This window comes from Microcaecilia unicolor, chromosome 2, assembly GCF_901765095.1.
Source record: "Microcaecilia unicolor chromosome 2, aMicUni1.1, whole genome shotgun sequence".
In the NCBI taxonomy this organism is placed as follows: Eukaryota; Metazoa; Chordata; class Amphibia; order Gymnophiona; family Siphonopidae; genus Microcaecilia; species Microcaecilia unicolor.
The window spans coordinates 240,970,209-240,986,056 of NC_044032.1; the positions used below are offsets into that span (position 1 = coordinate 240,970,209).

The 15,848-nt window shown below is 41.9% G+C and overlaps 1 protein-coding gene across 1 annotated transcript in view; it reads left to right on the forward strand.

Annotated features, from left to right (window-relative positions):
- PGM5 (phosphoglucomutase 5) overlaps positions 1 to 15,178 on the forward strand; it is a 237,533-nt gene extending 222,355 nt beyond the window's left edge. Inside the window, exon 11 of the mRNA XM_030193836.1 lies at positions 14,708 to 15,178. Coding sequence (XP_030049696.1) covers positions 14,708 to 14,797 — 90 coding nt within the window. The 3' untranslated portion in view covers positions 14,798 to 15,178. The remainder of the gene's footprint in view (positions 1 to 14,707) is intronic.
- Positions 15,179 to 15,848: the final 670 nt, after the last annotated feature.

Sequence of the window (15,848 nt, forward strand, 5' to 3'; positions counted from 1 at the left end):
TATCCCTCCTCCATCCAGACCCCTGTTCTCTGGATCTGATGGCTTGGGTTTTGATGAAATAGACTTACATTCTTTAAATCTTCCAGAAGTCTCTAGAATACTATTAGCCTCTATGAACCCTTCTACACAGAAGTGCTACCATTTCAAGTGGAGAAGATTTTCCCTTTGCTGAACAGCTAGAGCACTTAACTGTTAAGTGCTCTCGTCCTACCCTTATGGAATACCTTCTCCATCTTTCTGATTCTGGCCTCAAAACTAACTCAGTCAGAGTGCATTTGAGTGTCATTATCACTTTTCATTCTAGAGTTGATAAGCCAATTTCCGTCCATCCCTTGATAGATAGATTCACGAAAGTTTATTTTCATGCCAAACTTCCTATCAAACCATCTCTAGTGGTGTGGGATCTTAATGTCATCCTCACAGATATCATGAATCCTCCATTTGAGACACTTCATTCACATTCTCTGAAGTTCCTCACATACAAGGTAGTGTTCTTAATAGCTCTTCTGCCAGAAAAGTCAGCGAACTTCAAGCCCTTGTGGCAGACCCACCTTACACCATGTTCTACCACCAGTGGCGTAGGAAAGGGGGGCGGTGGGGCGGTCCGCCCAGGGTGCACGCGCTGGGGGGGGGGGTCGGCTCGCTGGTTCCCTGCTCTTTCTGCCCCGGAACAGGTTACTTCCTGTTCCGGGGCAGAGAAAGCAGGGAAGCAGCAGAGCCGACGCAGCTCCCAGTGACGTGCACTGGGGGCGGATCGGCCCTCCCGCCTGCCCCCCGCTGAAAGGTAGGGTGCGTTTCGGGGGGGTGCTCCGGAGGGGGGGGCGCCGTGCCCTGCACCGGGGGGGGGGGGTGCGCAGCGGCGACCCGCCCGGGTGTCAGGCACCCTCGCTACGGCACTGTCTACCACGACCGGGTTGTGCTACAAACCCACCCCAAATTCCTCCCTAAAGTGGTATCTGAGTTCCACCTAAATCAGTCTATTGTGCTTCCCTGAGCTACACTCTCATTCTGGAGAAGCAGCACTGCATATCTTAGATTGCAAGAGTGCTTTGGCATATTATCTAGAGCATACAAAACCTCCTAGGAAGTCCTCCCAGCTTTTTATATCCTTCAATCCTAACAGATTAGGGATTCCCGTCACCAAACATACTGTCTGTACTTGGCTGGCTGACTGGGGGGCTCATTTTCAAAAGAGAAAAATATTAAAATGTGTCATAAAGCAGCATTTAGATGAATTTCTTCTCAAAACGTCCAAATTGGTGTTTTCAAAACCTATTTTACAGACATTTATCTATGCAATTCATCTTCAGTGCACCCAAATCACAAGGGGGCATTTTGGGGGTGGGCTTAGGGCTTGCATAGTCCCCATCCTCATTCACAAACTATTACTGCTATCATACCCACAGCTAGGCTCTGCATTTTTCCCTGCTACGTCTAGAGAGGTGAAATGATGGTGGGGTAGGGGGACCCACAAGAGCCCAATATAGTGTTAATCCAGCCCTGTCAAAATCAACTGAAGGGCTTTCATTTCTGAAAACCTTTGAGTCTGAGGGTTTGAAGGTGGGGTTTTATCATTTATTTTTAAGACATTTATATATCATATGATTAGTGTAGTGTGTCAATATTGGCCTAGTGGTTAGAGTGGTGGACTTTGTTCCTGGGGAACTGGGTTCGATTCTCACTTCAGGCACAGGCAGCTCCTTGTGACTCTGGGCAAGTCACTTAACCCTCCATTGCCCCATATAAGCCACATTGAGCCTGCCATGAGTGGGAAAGTGCGGGGTACAAATGTAACAAAAAAAAATATTGTTTTAATGTGTCTTGTATGCTGTTGATTTCTGTGTTCATTAGGTGTATTTAGCTGTAGAACTGTACAGTACACTATTATGAGATATTATGTCTATAAATGTAAATAAATGGAATGAACTGTTAACTATGTTGCACAATGCTAGGCACAGTTTCTTGCCAGGACAGTGTTCCACTTGGTTAAGTGACCATGAACGGCACAGAGTTATTTTTGTCTAGAACCTTGAACTTCTTTATCAGCACAATTAAATTTTCCTGTTTAACCTGTAATCCATTGTGCTGAACTGCAGTATATTGGACACCTAATGAGCAGTGTACGCACATACTCTTTACCTCACACAGCCTCAGCCAGTTTTAAAGCCCAAGGTATCCACGTACGTTGACTGGGGGGGGGGGGGGGGGGTCAAACTCACTTCAACGACGGCATAGATTTAGGGGCTCATTTTCAAAGCACTTAGACTTACAAAATCCCAAAGGTTACTTTGTGTAACTTTATAAGTCTAAGTGCTTTGAAAATACGCCTATGTAACTAGATCTGAACTGTACCTAAGAAAATTGTCAACATACCTTGTGCAACCATTATATCAACATTATAAAAATATGTATAAATTTTCTTTTGTATTGGCTTACAACTGAGAGGACAAAGGGTCAAGTACAGTCTGCAATCGGTGCGCCAAACATCATCCAACCAAAATTCATTTTAAAAACCATAAAATAAGTGAGCAATAAGTGCATCGGAGCTTTTGGCAGAGGAGGCTCAACCATGATCTTGACCTGGGTAAAGCAGCATCTTTCTGTAAAAGGTAGAAGTTAGGAGCCTAGGCAGCTGCCACAAGGTATTGATCACAAGGTCTCAGTGCAAGCCATTTTCAGAGAACAGAAAAGGGTATTCGTGTCAACCTTGGAAGCTATCTGAATGGGGAAGAGTTATGAGAACCCCAGACATGCTACATATAAAACTTCTTCTTTCCCTGGTTAGAGAAGCAGATCAGAGAGAGCACCTGCCAATCACTAGTGGTCAGTCTATGGAGACAGCAACTGTCAATCACTAGTGGTCAATCCATGGAGACAGCACCTCGCAATCACTAGTGGTCAATCCATGGAGAGAGCACCTTCCAATCACCAGTGGTCAGTCCATGGAGAGAGCACCTGCCAATCACCAGTGGCCAGCCCATAGAGACAGCACCTGCCAATCACCAGTGGTCAATCCATGGAGAAAGCACCTGCCTATCACCAGTGGCCAGCCCATGGCAGATAGAGATGACAGGGATGATTAGTTGACTATGACATCTATAGATAGCCTTGACCAGTGGACCCCTGGATGCCACATCCACACTTTCAGGTCAATTGGGACTACCTGTTAATTGATCTTCACCCTCAGGAGTGAAATGTTTCTGCCGGGTGCACTGTTGGTGTAACTGGAGGGAATCCCTGTACCCCACCAGCTGAAAAAATCTGGAGCACACACTGAGTCAGCAATACAGTGCAGAGATGAATGTAGCAGTCAACGGGAACACTTTATGCTGCTGATGTTCAGTTCTCTTGGGAGGACTTCCTGTTGCTGATCTCACAAAATCAGCATTAGAGAGTGCTAGCCCACCGGTACTCATAGTGCAATTGAGATTGGCTCAAAGTGATGCCCTTGACTGCTGCACTTCATCTCTGAACCACAGATACTCAGAGCGGACACCAGCTAAGGTATTTTACATTTAGATTTTTTTTTGGGGGGGTGGGGGGAGAAGAGAAAAGCAAAGGGAATCAGTGAAAATGAGGTGCTCGATGCGTAGTGTCCACATAAGAATAGCCACACTGGGTCAGACCAATGGTCCATCTAGCCCAGTGTCCTGCTTCCAACAGTTTTTATAAATGTATTTACATGCTGATGTTTGATTGTTATTCTCCAGATATTGCTGGATCTCACATTATTTAATCCGCATGAAACCTGATTGGGTATTTGCGGAATATAAGAATGCATGTCATGTAATGTAATATTCGGTTTCCAAGAGTGACCAATCCATTTCACGAGTTACTGGCAGAAACCCAAATAGTAGTAAGTTTCAAGTTTATTTAGATCTTGATATACCGCTCATAAGCGAACTTTCTGAGAAGTTTACAATCTAATAAAACATTCCATGCTACTAATTCCAGGGCAAGCATTGGCTTCCCCCATGTCTATCTCAATAGCAGACGATGGACTTTTCCTCCAGGAACTTGTCCAAACTTTTTTTAAACCCAGGTACAGTAATTGCTGTTACCATATCCAGCGGCGTACCAAGGGAGGGGCAGTGGGGGCAGTCCGCCCTTGGTGCAGAGAGCAGTAGCGCGCCTGTCGGCACCACTGGTTCCCTGCTCCCTCTGCCCTGGAACAGGTTACTTCCTGTTCCGGGGCAGAGGGAGCAGGGAGCCGAGAGCCATGCGGCTGCTCCCAGCAGCTAAAAATGCACCTGGGGGGGTTGATGCACCGGAGGGGGTCATTGTGCCGGGGAGGGGTGTCATGCTGCACCCGGGGGGGGGGGGGGTGCGCATCGGCGATCCACCCCGGGTGCCAGCCGACCTAGGATCGTCAGTGATCATATCCTCTGGCAGCGAGTTCCAGAGCTTAACTATTCTTTGAAAATATATTTCCTCCTATTTGTCTTAAAAGTATTTCCTTGTAATTTCACTGACTGTCCCCTGGTCTTTGTACTGTTTGAAAGAGTGATAAATGGATTCACTTCTGCTTGTTCTCCACCACTCAGGATTTTGTAGACCTCAATCATATCTCCCCTCATCTGTCTCTTTTCCAAGCTGAAGAGCCCTAACTTCTTTAGTCTTTCCTCATATGGAAGGAGTTCCATCCCCTTTATCATTTTTGTCGCTCTTAATCATTGCCCCCCCCCCCCTTTCCCCAACCTCCCACAAAACATTTATTTCTGGCTATGTCACTGGCCCACAGGCCATATGGTTGACATCCCTAATGTACATATTAACAATTTATATCCCTATGGCATAAAATATGTGTATTAGTGCAGGTGCAGCAGAACATGATTTTGGTTGAAGGGGCCAAACAAACAAATCTCTGGCTTCACCTCCAAGCTCTCTAGTTGCTGAAGCTGTCTGTGTTGTGCAAGATATTGCTAAGACCATGACCCCGGTGGCCCTCACCATTCTGCAGTCAATGATTACTGATAATTTTTTTTTTATTGAAATGTGCATATGTAGTTTGTAGTTTTGAAGCATGGTTCAAAGTTTATTCCCTCCCAACCAGAATGTCTCCTTTGTTTTCCCAAACCTACCAATACGATAGTTCTAAATCATACCAGTCTGTACACATAACATCACCTTCACAAAATGGCAGGTACTTCACTATTGCAAAATTGTAACCAGTACTCCCTTAACAAATATTCAAGTCATGTAAAGGAAATGCCCTCAGATTGTTCCAGTCACTCATATAGTATTCACCAAGGGACGCCTCAAATTTACTGCATCACCAGGTGATTTCCAACCACCACACCAAAATTCAGTAGGAAAACCTAGTGCCCTGTTGTCGATAGCCCATGTACTGTGAAGCCAGTTGAAGAAGGCTCAAGTTTTGGAAGTTTGTAGTCCTTGATACAATCTTTTGAGATGAAACCCTGCGGTTGGGCGATTTCCATGATAAATGAAGGGGCATCGATATGAGAGTTTGGAGAGAATAAAACTCTGTTTAGAGGGCTTGAAAATGTTACTCTGACACACAGTGCATTATAAGATAAGTGATTTTTCAGTGCTCCTCTTTTACATATAACAGTACTTTCTTCTGTTGTTGCAATATTATGAATGATTTTGATTTTGGACACTTGAACACTGTTTATTGAATTTTGGTGTGGTGGTTGAAAATGACCCGGTGATGTACACTTCCATATATATTCACCTTTGAGGTGTCCGTTGGTAGATAATATATGAGTAGTGATTGAAACAATCTGAGGGCATTTCTATTATATGAATTGAATATTTGTTCAATTAATATAAAAGAAATGCCCTCAGATTGTTGCAGGTTACAATTTTGCATTAGTTAAATACCTGTCATTTTGTGAAGGTGATCTTTTGTGTTGCCAACAGTAACTCCATTATGAACGTATATATGTGCCCGATGGCACCTTAAATTCCATTTAGCTTATTTAAGGGTCCATTTAGTAAGGTGCGTTAACAGATTTAGCACACTAAATGATGACACCCATTATATTCCTATGGGTATCTTATCATTTAGCGCACACTAAATCTGTTATTACGCCTTAGTAAAAGGACCCCTTAGTTGGGTGAGCGAAGATTAGGCTCCTGTGAAAGCCTTCTCGTTTGCAAAAATAGCTGGTGAAAGCTATTTTTGCAAACGAGAAGGCTTTTACAGGAGCCTAATCTTCGCATTGCGGTGATCATTTTCAACCGACACCCTTCCATCTGTTGAGGCGTTGGACCTATACAACTTGTCAGGTCACCTGTCAATAAAGAACTCCTGTTGTCCCAGTCTTGAAGGCCCAGTGTTGCTTTTTTTTGTTTGTATACTTTCTATGTATGCTGTATTACCCTCTCTATTTGTTCTACCCAGTTACCTGCTACAGAATAGTGTGAAGCTGGAACATTTGGTTCACATATGCATGAAAACAGAGTATTATATTCACATCTTATCTCCTGTTTTGTTCAATATTTTTATTAGTCCATTGGCTTTTTAAATTCAGGAATGTGGTGTTAGCACTTATTTTTATGCAGGTGATATTTTTATAAGTTTTTTTTTTTTTACACTTTGTTGTTGTCTCCTGATTTTACACTTTTACAGTGTTGTCTACCGTAAGTAAGATGAATGAATGGTTGTAGTGACACCAGCTTGTTGGGTGACATGTCATCTTTGTTCTTCTTCTACCTCACTGGTCTTATGGGGTTCGTAAGTGTCTATTATGCAATCTTTTTAGAGATTGTTTTTGATTCTGAATTGTCCTTTAAGGCCCATGTGTCATCTGAGATTCAAGCAAGATTTTTAGTACTTCAACAGCTTCAATCTGTATGGAGTTGCTTGGATTCTCAGACTTTCCATATGTTGCCCCTGTCTTTGCTTATGTCTCAGTTGGCCTAACATAACAGGCATCACATAAAACCAGCACTTTCAGTATTTCCCCACTTTTGATCAGATTGCATTGCCTGCCTCTTCACTTTCAGTATCAGTTTAAGATTCTGGTTCTAGATCAAAGGACAGTGTATGAAGCTGTTCTGATTATTTTTCTGCCCTGACTCTACTGTAATTCCCAAATCGTCACGAACAGCATTTAATTCTTCCCTCTCCCGCTCAAACTCATTTGGAATCAGCAAAGAGTTCAACATATTTCTACCTTGCTCCAAGTCTTTGGAATTCTCTTCCAGTTCCCTTAAGAAAGAAATGTCTTTGAAAAAGTTTAAATCTCTCTTGAAAACATACCTTTTTGGTTCGGCTTGATTTTAAGCTGCTTATCTCAGAATGTGCAGTGGATTTTCCCGTCCATCTTAATAATGATCTATGGACTTTTAGGAAATTATCCAAACCTTTTTTGAACCCCGCTAAGCTAACTGCTTTTACTACATTCTCTGGCAACAAATTCCAGAGTTTAATTACTTGTTGTGTGAAGAAATATTTTCTACGATTTGTTTTAAATTTACTACTTAGTAGCTTCTTTGCATGCCCCCTAGTCCTAGTATTTTTGGAAAGAGTAAACAAGCGATTCACATCTACCCAGGGCCGCCGAGAGACTGAGCTGGGCCCGGGGCAAGGCCGCCGCCGCAGTCCCCAGTCTGCACCCGCCCACCCCCAGCCCCATTGACAGCCCCCTCCGTCCGCCATTGGGCCCCCTGCATTCAAATCGGCAGCTCCTCACCTCCGTGTGAAAGCACAGCGGCAGATCGCCTCCCTTCGGGCCTTCCCTCCCTCCCTGTGTCCCGCCCTCATGGAAACAGGAAGTTACATCAGACGAGGGTGGGACACAGGGAGGGAAGGCCCAAAGGGAGGTGACCTGCTGCTGCGCTTTCACACGGAGGTGAGGCGCTGCCAATTTGAATGCAGGGGGCCCGGTGGCGGACGAAGAGGGGCTGTCGACGGAGCCGAGGACGGGCGGGTGAGACCAGGGACTATGGCGCCGGGCCCCCCTTAGAGGCCCGGGCCTGGGAAATTTTGTCCCCCCTGCCCCCCCCCCTCGGCGGCCCTGCATCTACCTGTTCCACTCTACTTAGGTTTATATAAACTTCTATCATATCTCCCATCAGCCATCTATTCTCCAAGCTGAAGAGCCCTATCTGCTTTAGCTTTCCTCATAGGGAAGTTGTCCCATCCCCTTTATCATTTTCTTCGCCCTTCTCTGTATCTTTTCTAATTCCACTATATCTTTTGTGAGATGCAGTGACCAGAACTGCACAGATTATTTGAGGTGCAGTTGCACCATGGAGTGATGCAAAGGCATTATAACATTCTCAGTTTTGTTTTCCATTCCTTTCTTAATAATTCCTAACATTCTATTTGCTTTCTTAGCCACCGCTGCACATTGAGCAGAGGGTTTCAACGTATTATCAACGATGACACCTAGATCCTTTTCCTGGGTGGTGATTCCTAATGTGGAACCTTGCATCACTTAACTATGGTTTGGGTTCCTCTTTCCTACATGCTTCACTTTGCACTTGCTCACATTAAAAGTCATCTGCCATTTGGATGCTCAGTCTGCCAGTCTTAAAGGTCTTCTTTCAATTTTTCACAATCCTCTTGCGATTTAACACATTTGAATAACTTTGCGTCATCAGCAAATTTAATTACCTCACTAGTTATTCCCATCTCTAGATCATTTATAAATATGTTAAAAAGCAGCAGTCCCAGTTTAGACTTCCTGGGAAACCCCAATATCTACTCTTCTCCTCTGAGAATATTGATCATTTAACTCTACCCTCTGTTTTCTATCTCTTAACCAGTTTTTAACCCACAATAGTGTTGGATTATTTGTAGTAAATAATTAGCAGATTTTAGTACACACAGCTTCAGCTTTAGAAATGTTAATTTCTTTCTTCATCTCTCTCTCATTCACCCCTGAATAATTCACTGCTGAGTCACTTTAAAGTTTAAGTAACAAAACATCTGTTTACTCACAGTTTGTAGTTAGATTATAATCAGACAGGCTTATATATACATATTACTATACATTTGTATTATCAGCTCCTTCCATGTGCTTAGATGGTAATGGATGCTCACACCACCATAGATCCTCTCAGGTTAGGAGAGATCATGAGCTCCATGTGCTCCATGTGCTGCATCTGACCCCCAACAGGAAGTTGCATAGCTGTGTGACCTCTCTAAACAATTCACATCAGAGGTCACAGAGTAATCACAGAGAAATAATAGGTGACAGGCAATGCATGTAAAATACAATTACATTCCAACAAACCCCTTCTCATGCATAACTGTCATGCAATTATTTATTCATACAAAGTCCAAGCTTTATACGCAGATTCACAAAATGTTCTCTGGGTAATGGTTTGGTCATGATGTCAGCTGTCATCTCACTGGTGTGACAATAGTGTAGACTGATGACCCCTTCTTTCGCCAACTCTCGCACGTTGTGGTATTTCGTTGCGATGTGCTTGGTGCGTGACTGAACCTTGTCATTCTGTGACAGTCGGATGCAGCTCTGATTATCTTCCATTATCTGGATTGGTCTCTTTTCAGCTATTCCAAAATCCAGCATAAGTTTTTCAATCCACATCAGTTCTCTGCACGCTTCCGATACAGCCACGTATTCAGCTTCTGTAGAAGACAAACTCACAATACTTTGTTTATGACTGGCCCATGAAATGTGTACATTTCCATACATAAACACATATCCACTTGTGGATTTATAATCAGAATGATCCCCTGCCCAATCTGAATCACAGTAACATATTAGTTTTGGATTACTATTGGCTGAAATCTTTAATTTACAATCAATGGTACCCTTTAAATACCTTACCATCCTTTTAACTGCAGTCCAATCTGATTTGGTAGGTGAGCTGACCCTTCTGCTCAAAATTCCTACTGCATTTGCTATATCAGCCCTGTATGTGGTAGCTAGATATAAAAGCTTACCTATGGCTGATCTATATTGGATGTTATCTGGTAAAGGTTCTCTTACTGTTTCATCCTTCAGAAAATCAGTGATCATGGGAGTGCTTACAACTTGGGCATCTTGCATACCTAAACTTTCAATAAGCTCATTTATTTTCTGCTTCTGGCTTAGAAGATAAGAACCATCATTTTGTTTCTCAATTTCTATACCAAGATAGTATGACACATTACCAAGTTCTTTTATCTCAACATTGTGGTTTAAACACTTTACAATGTCCTTGTACTCTTGCTCACTTTCGCTTGCAATGAGCAGATCATCAACAAAAGCTAAAATGTATGCATATTGTCCATTTGTGCACCTAGTGTACAAACATTTATCTGCTTCACCTTGCTTAAATCCTAAATTTGTCAATATTTCATGCAATTTTTCATTCCAACATTTTGCACTTTGCTTTAATCCATAAAGACCTTTGTTTAATTTACACACTAGCTGTCTTTGTTTTGTATTTATGAAACCTGTTGGTTGTTCCATGTACAAGTCTTCAGTTATATCTCCGTGAAGAAACGCTGTTTTCACATCAATGTGGTTGACTTGCATGCCTTTTGAGACTGCAATGCTCAGAAGTGTTCTGATTGTCGTGTGTTTCACTACAGGTGCAAACACTTCATCAAAATCTTCTCCATATTTTTGAAGATATCCCTTTGCCACTAATCTGGCTTTATACCTTTCCACTTTTCCTTGTGCATTCCTTTTTAACTTGAATACCCATTTGCATCCTATAGCTTTCTTGCCAGGAGGTAATTTTGTAAGAATCCAAGTATTATTTTTATCCAATGCATCAATTTCTTCTTGTGCAGCTTTACGCCATTCAGCAGCTTCTTCTGCTGGCATTTTCTCAATCTCATCCCATGTTAAGGGCTCTTGAGCTTCTGCTGACTTTGTTAGGTAAGACAGTCTTGGGGGTGGAACACCTTTGTTTTCCCTGGATGAGCGTCTGACAACAGGTTGGTCTGACCTTTCCGCATCCTCTAAATCTGAGAGTCCTTCTCCAATTGATTCCCCTTCTCCAACTGTACTGTCTTCTTCAATGATCCTTTCTGTGTCTGCTTCCTCTGCCTGTTCCTCGTTAGATACAGGTGAGTTGCTTTCAGATATCTGCCTTGGTATGGCATTTATATACACTGGCATGTCTATTATGGTTCTAGTTTCATATTCTGGATGATAAGGCTCATCTGGGATAATCCAGCCTTTATCAACCCTTTTGTTTTCATCAAAATATGTAACATGTCTTATGCCAACAATGCCAGTTTTCAGATTCAAAATTCTATATCCTTTGTGTCCTGGAGCATAGCCAACTAAAATGCCCCTTTCTGTTGTGGAATCCAGCTTATGCCTTCTTTGCTTTGGTACATGAGCATATGCTGTACTTCCAAATGTTCTTATGTGTGACAGGTTTGGCTTCCTACCATGCCATGTCTCATGTGGTGTGCGCTCAGCGCCTTTAGTTGGCATTCTGTTTTGTAGGTACACTGCTGTGAGAATGGCTTCCCCCCATAGTCTTTTAGGGAGATTGCTATCTGACAGCATACACCTGGTCATTTCCACAAGTGACCTAAATTTTCTCTCTGCAACAGAATTTTGCTCTGGTGTATAAGCTACTGTTGTGATATGCTGAATGCCTTCTTGTTCTAGAAATGTGCGCATGCTTTGTGAAGTGAACTCACCACCATTGTCGGTCTGAAGAACCTTTGGTTTTCTTTCAAATTTATTGCTCACCATGGCTACGTATTTCTTCAGCATGTCTGTGACTTGACTTTTTTCTTTCAGCAAATAGGCCACACAATATCTAGAGAAATCATCCAAGAATATTAGCACAAATCTGTTATTTCCCAATGATGGGATATTAAACGGTCCACATAAGTCACTGTGTATTAAGTCCAGCACTTTATTACTCCTATTTCCTGTGTATGCAGGAAATGAGGGTCTCACACCCTTTTGAGTAACACAGTCTATGCATTTCTCCATTTTACCAGCATCTGCACTTATCTGAATGCCGGTGGCTAGTTGCCCACTGTGAAGATCCTGGATCACCTTAGAATCACGATGTCCCAGGCGGCGGTGCCAGATTTCCAGACTACATTTACCATCATTCTTCCTTACTTGCGCCATATGTGAGGCTTCACCTGAAATGTTCAGCTTATAAACATCATTATGCATAAAAGCTTCAGCATACACTTCATCATTTTTAGAGATTGTGCACTTACTGTTTTCAAAATGAATCGCAAATCCCTTCTTATCTAATGTAGATACACTAAGCATATTGCAAACTGCTTGGGGAATATACAAGACATCACTTACAGGAATTTCTTTAACTTCATTAGACACTTTGCATTTTAAGAATCCAATACCTTTTGCTTGGATCTTAGCAGTCCCTGCGTTTGCAGTTTTAAGAATACCTTCCTCTGGACACATTTCCTGAAAGAAATTCTTACAATTGGTTAAATGGCATGTGCTCCCTGAATCCAAAATCCAAGTACTTTCATTTGAATTATTATTTACCATAGTCAAAGATTTTTCTGCCATTAGAAAACCCTTGTGTTTATCTTTGTCCTTCATACATTTCCTGGTTTGAAAATTCTTTAGTTCCATTGGCTTAGGTGAGCTAGAGGGAGTGTTTTGTGTTTCCTTACACCATTTATATACATGTCCCTCCTTTCCACATGAGTAGCAAATCAGCTTGCCCTTGGGTGGAGTTTTCCCATAGCTCCGCCTTCCTCTGTTCTTTGCCAAGAAATTTGTTTCATTTCTCTCTGACTTGCTTTGAGAACACATCTCCTCAGAATCATTTATTATGCATTCCTGCCTTAGTTTTGATGTTGCCTGTTCAAAAGATTGCCCTTCAATGGCCTCATTTACAGACCTAAAAACATCAAACTTTTTTGATAGTGAGGTAAAAAGAAATGCTCTTTTCAATGCATCACACATGGGAATTCCAGAAAGTTCTAGCTTTTGAAATGAAGACATAAGATGCATAATGTGATCATTACATTTACTTTTATCCCTTAATTTGGTTTCATTCAACTCTGCCAACCAAATTGGTTGCTGCTTTGCATATGTAGTTGCATACATAGTTCTCAGTTTATATAAAATGTCCTTTGGTGTATCTTTTCCCTCCACTAATATGGCTTGTTTCTCTGAGAGAGCTTCCAAAAACATGCACTTCACATAATAGTTTGCATTGTCCCATTCAGCCATATTTTCATCTGTTCTGTCTTGATCTAAGCATATATTTAATCTTTTTGCTCGAAGGAGACATATGAATCTTAGTTCCCACTGCTGATAATTAAACTCAGTTAATTTAGGCACCTTGAGAGAATAGAAAAATGGTGAATTTCCTCCCTCAGCCATTTTCTTAGCCTTCTGTCTGCTGTGTGGGGGGAGAGAGAGACAGACTGAATCTTTCCTTTAAGACTTAAGAGAAAAATGTGGCCTTTTTTTCTGCCTGGTAATATTTCTCTTCTTTTTCAATTCCTGGCCCTGGGCCCATAACCCTTTTGTTGGATTATTTGTAGTAAATAATTAGCAGATTTTAGTACACACAGCTTCAGCTTTAGAAATGTTAATTTCTTTCTTCATCTCTCTCTCATTCACCCCTGAATAATTCACTGCTGAGTCACTTTAAAGTTTAAGTAACAAAACATCTGTTTACTCACAGTTTGTAGTTAGATTATAATCAGACAGGCTTATATATACATATTACTATACATTTGTATTATCAGCTCCTTCCATGTGCTTAGATGGTAATGGATGCTCACACCACCATAGATCCTCTCAGGTTAGGAGAGATCATGAGCTCCATGTGCTCCATGTGCTGCATGTGCTGCATCTGACCCCCAACAGGAAGTTGCATAGCTGTGTGACCTCTCTAAACAATTCACATCAGAGGTCACAGAGTAATCACAGAGAAATAATAGGTGACAGGCAATGCATGTAAAATACAATTACATTCCAACAAATAGGACATTGCCTCCTATCCCATGACTTTCTAATCTCCTCAGGAGTCTTTCATGAGGTACTTTGTCAAATGCCTTTTGAAAATCCAAATACACAATATCGATCAGCTCACCTTTATCCAGATGCTTATTCATTCCTTCAAAGAAATGTAGTAGATCAGTGAGGCAAGATTTCCCTTCACTAAATCCATGTTGGCTTAGTGTCATTAATCCATGCTAATGTATATGTAATTTTTTTCTTTATAATAGTCTCTACCATTTGTCAGGCTCACTGGTCTATAATTTCCCAGATCAACTCTGGAACCCTTTTAAAAAATTTGCATTACATTGGCCACCCTCCAATCTTCCGCTACAATGCTTAATTGTAAGATAAATTACATATTACTAACAATAGCTGTGCCAGTTCATTTTTTCAATTCTATTAGTACTCTGGGATGTATAACATCCAGTCCAGGTGATTTGCTACTGTCAAATTGCTCCATTATATCTTCCATGTTTACAAGGATTTGTTTCAGTTTCTTTGACTCGTCAGCATTCAATACCATTTCTGACACCTGATCTACTATGGTTTCAATTGCAACCTCACTATAGGGATGCCTTACCTTCTATGTTTTGGTGATACACCTTTTAAAGATACCTTGTTCTGAGCCTTGCACTTTTGAGCGACTGTCGTTCTTCCCCAACATTATTTCTTACTTTTAAATTTTGTAACAGTTTATGCACTGAAATGTAAAGTAGCAGGTAGATGGTCTTCTAGATTTGGAGAAATGATCATTTGTCTTTTGTTTTCCTGATTAATTACTTGAAATCTTTTCTTTTTTGCAGGCCGTTCTGGGTCCCCTGATCGCCATTGCACTGAAACTTTCTCAGATTCATGAGAGGACAGGCCGTAAGGGACCCACTGTCATCACCTGAACAGTAAATCTTCACTAACTCAGAGCAGAAAGCGAGCGTGAGAAGGAGAAACCTTCCTTTGACCTTGCTGGTGCCTTATTAGTGGTTTATGCCTAGTATGACCTTTTCTGAAGTTTATGAAGCCAAAAGGAAAGCTTTGACATGTATTCAGTTACATTAACATCTAAAATCAACTGTATTTTATTATGTTTGACAGAGCTGTGATATATTTTATTGATTATAAGTAAAATTAAAAAGAACAAAAAAAAAAACAATTCCCTGAAAACAAAGCCAGCAAATATTCTTTGTGTCAAAATGACATTGAGTTTTTCAGGATGAAATGTAAGTCTAGTCTTGATGAGTTTCAGTTGAGAAGGGAAGAAGTTGTGTAAGTTGAACTGTTTGCAGGGGTGGCCCAAGGGTATCAGACACCCTAGGCAAACTTCAGCTGTGCTGCTCCTGGCCCCCCTCCCCCACAGTCAAACATTTCCCCTTCCCCTTTTTACCCACTTCCCCCCCAGGTGGCTAGCATCTCCTCTTCCCATCTACCCCCCACCCCCGTCTTGCTTTTGGTTAACTTCTTATCTCCCTCCTTCCCTTCTCATTGCTGCAGCCTCCCCTACCTGCTCCCAGGCCTGCCCAAAGATTAAAGAAGCATCAGTTCTGTGCAGGCCTATAAGCACAGACTCATGCTGAAGTATTGCTTTGTCCCACCCACAGTTGACACAAAGTCTGCCTCAGAGAGGCATTGCTTCCCTGTACACTGCTCATGCGGTTTTAAACTTCAGGCTAGCCAAGGAGGGGATAAGGGGGCAGCAGCAGCAGTCCTGGCAGCAAGAACCATTCCACTATCCTATAAATTCTGTCACCCTAGGCAGACATGTATCTGCCTAGTAGCTAGGCCAGCCCTGATTGTTTGCACTACACCCACACAGGCCTGATTAGGCTTTTAGACCACATATTATTTCTGCTTTGAGTTCAACTGTAGTGCCAAGCTTGTTTATTTGTAAATAGAGTTGCTGTGGCATGTATATCTAGAGGCCAACCAAAACTGCTTTTTTCAGTTTCAGCC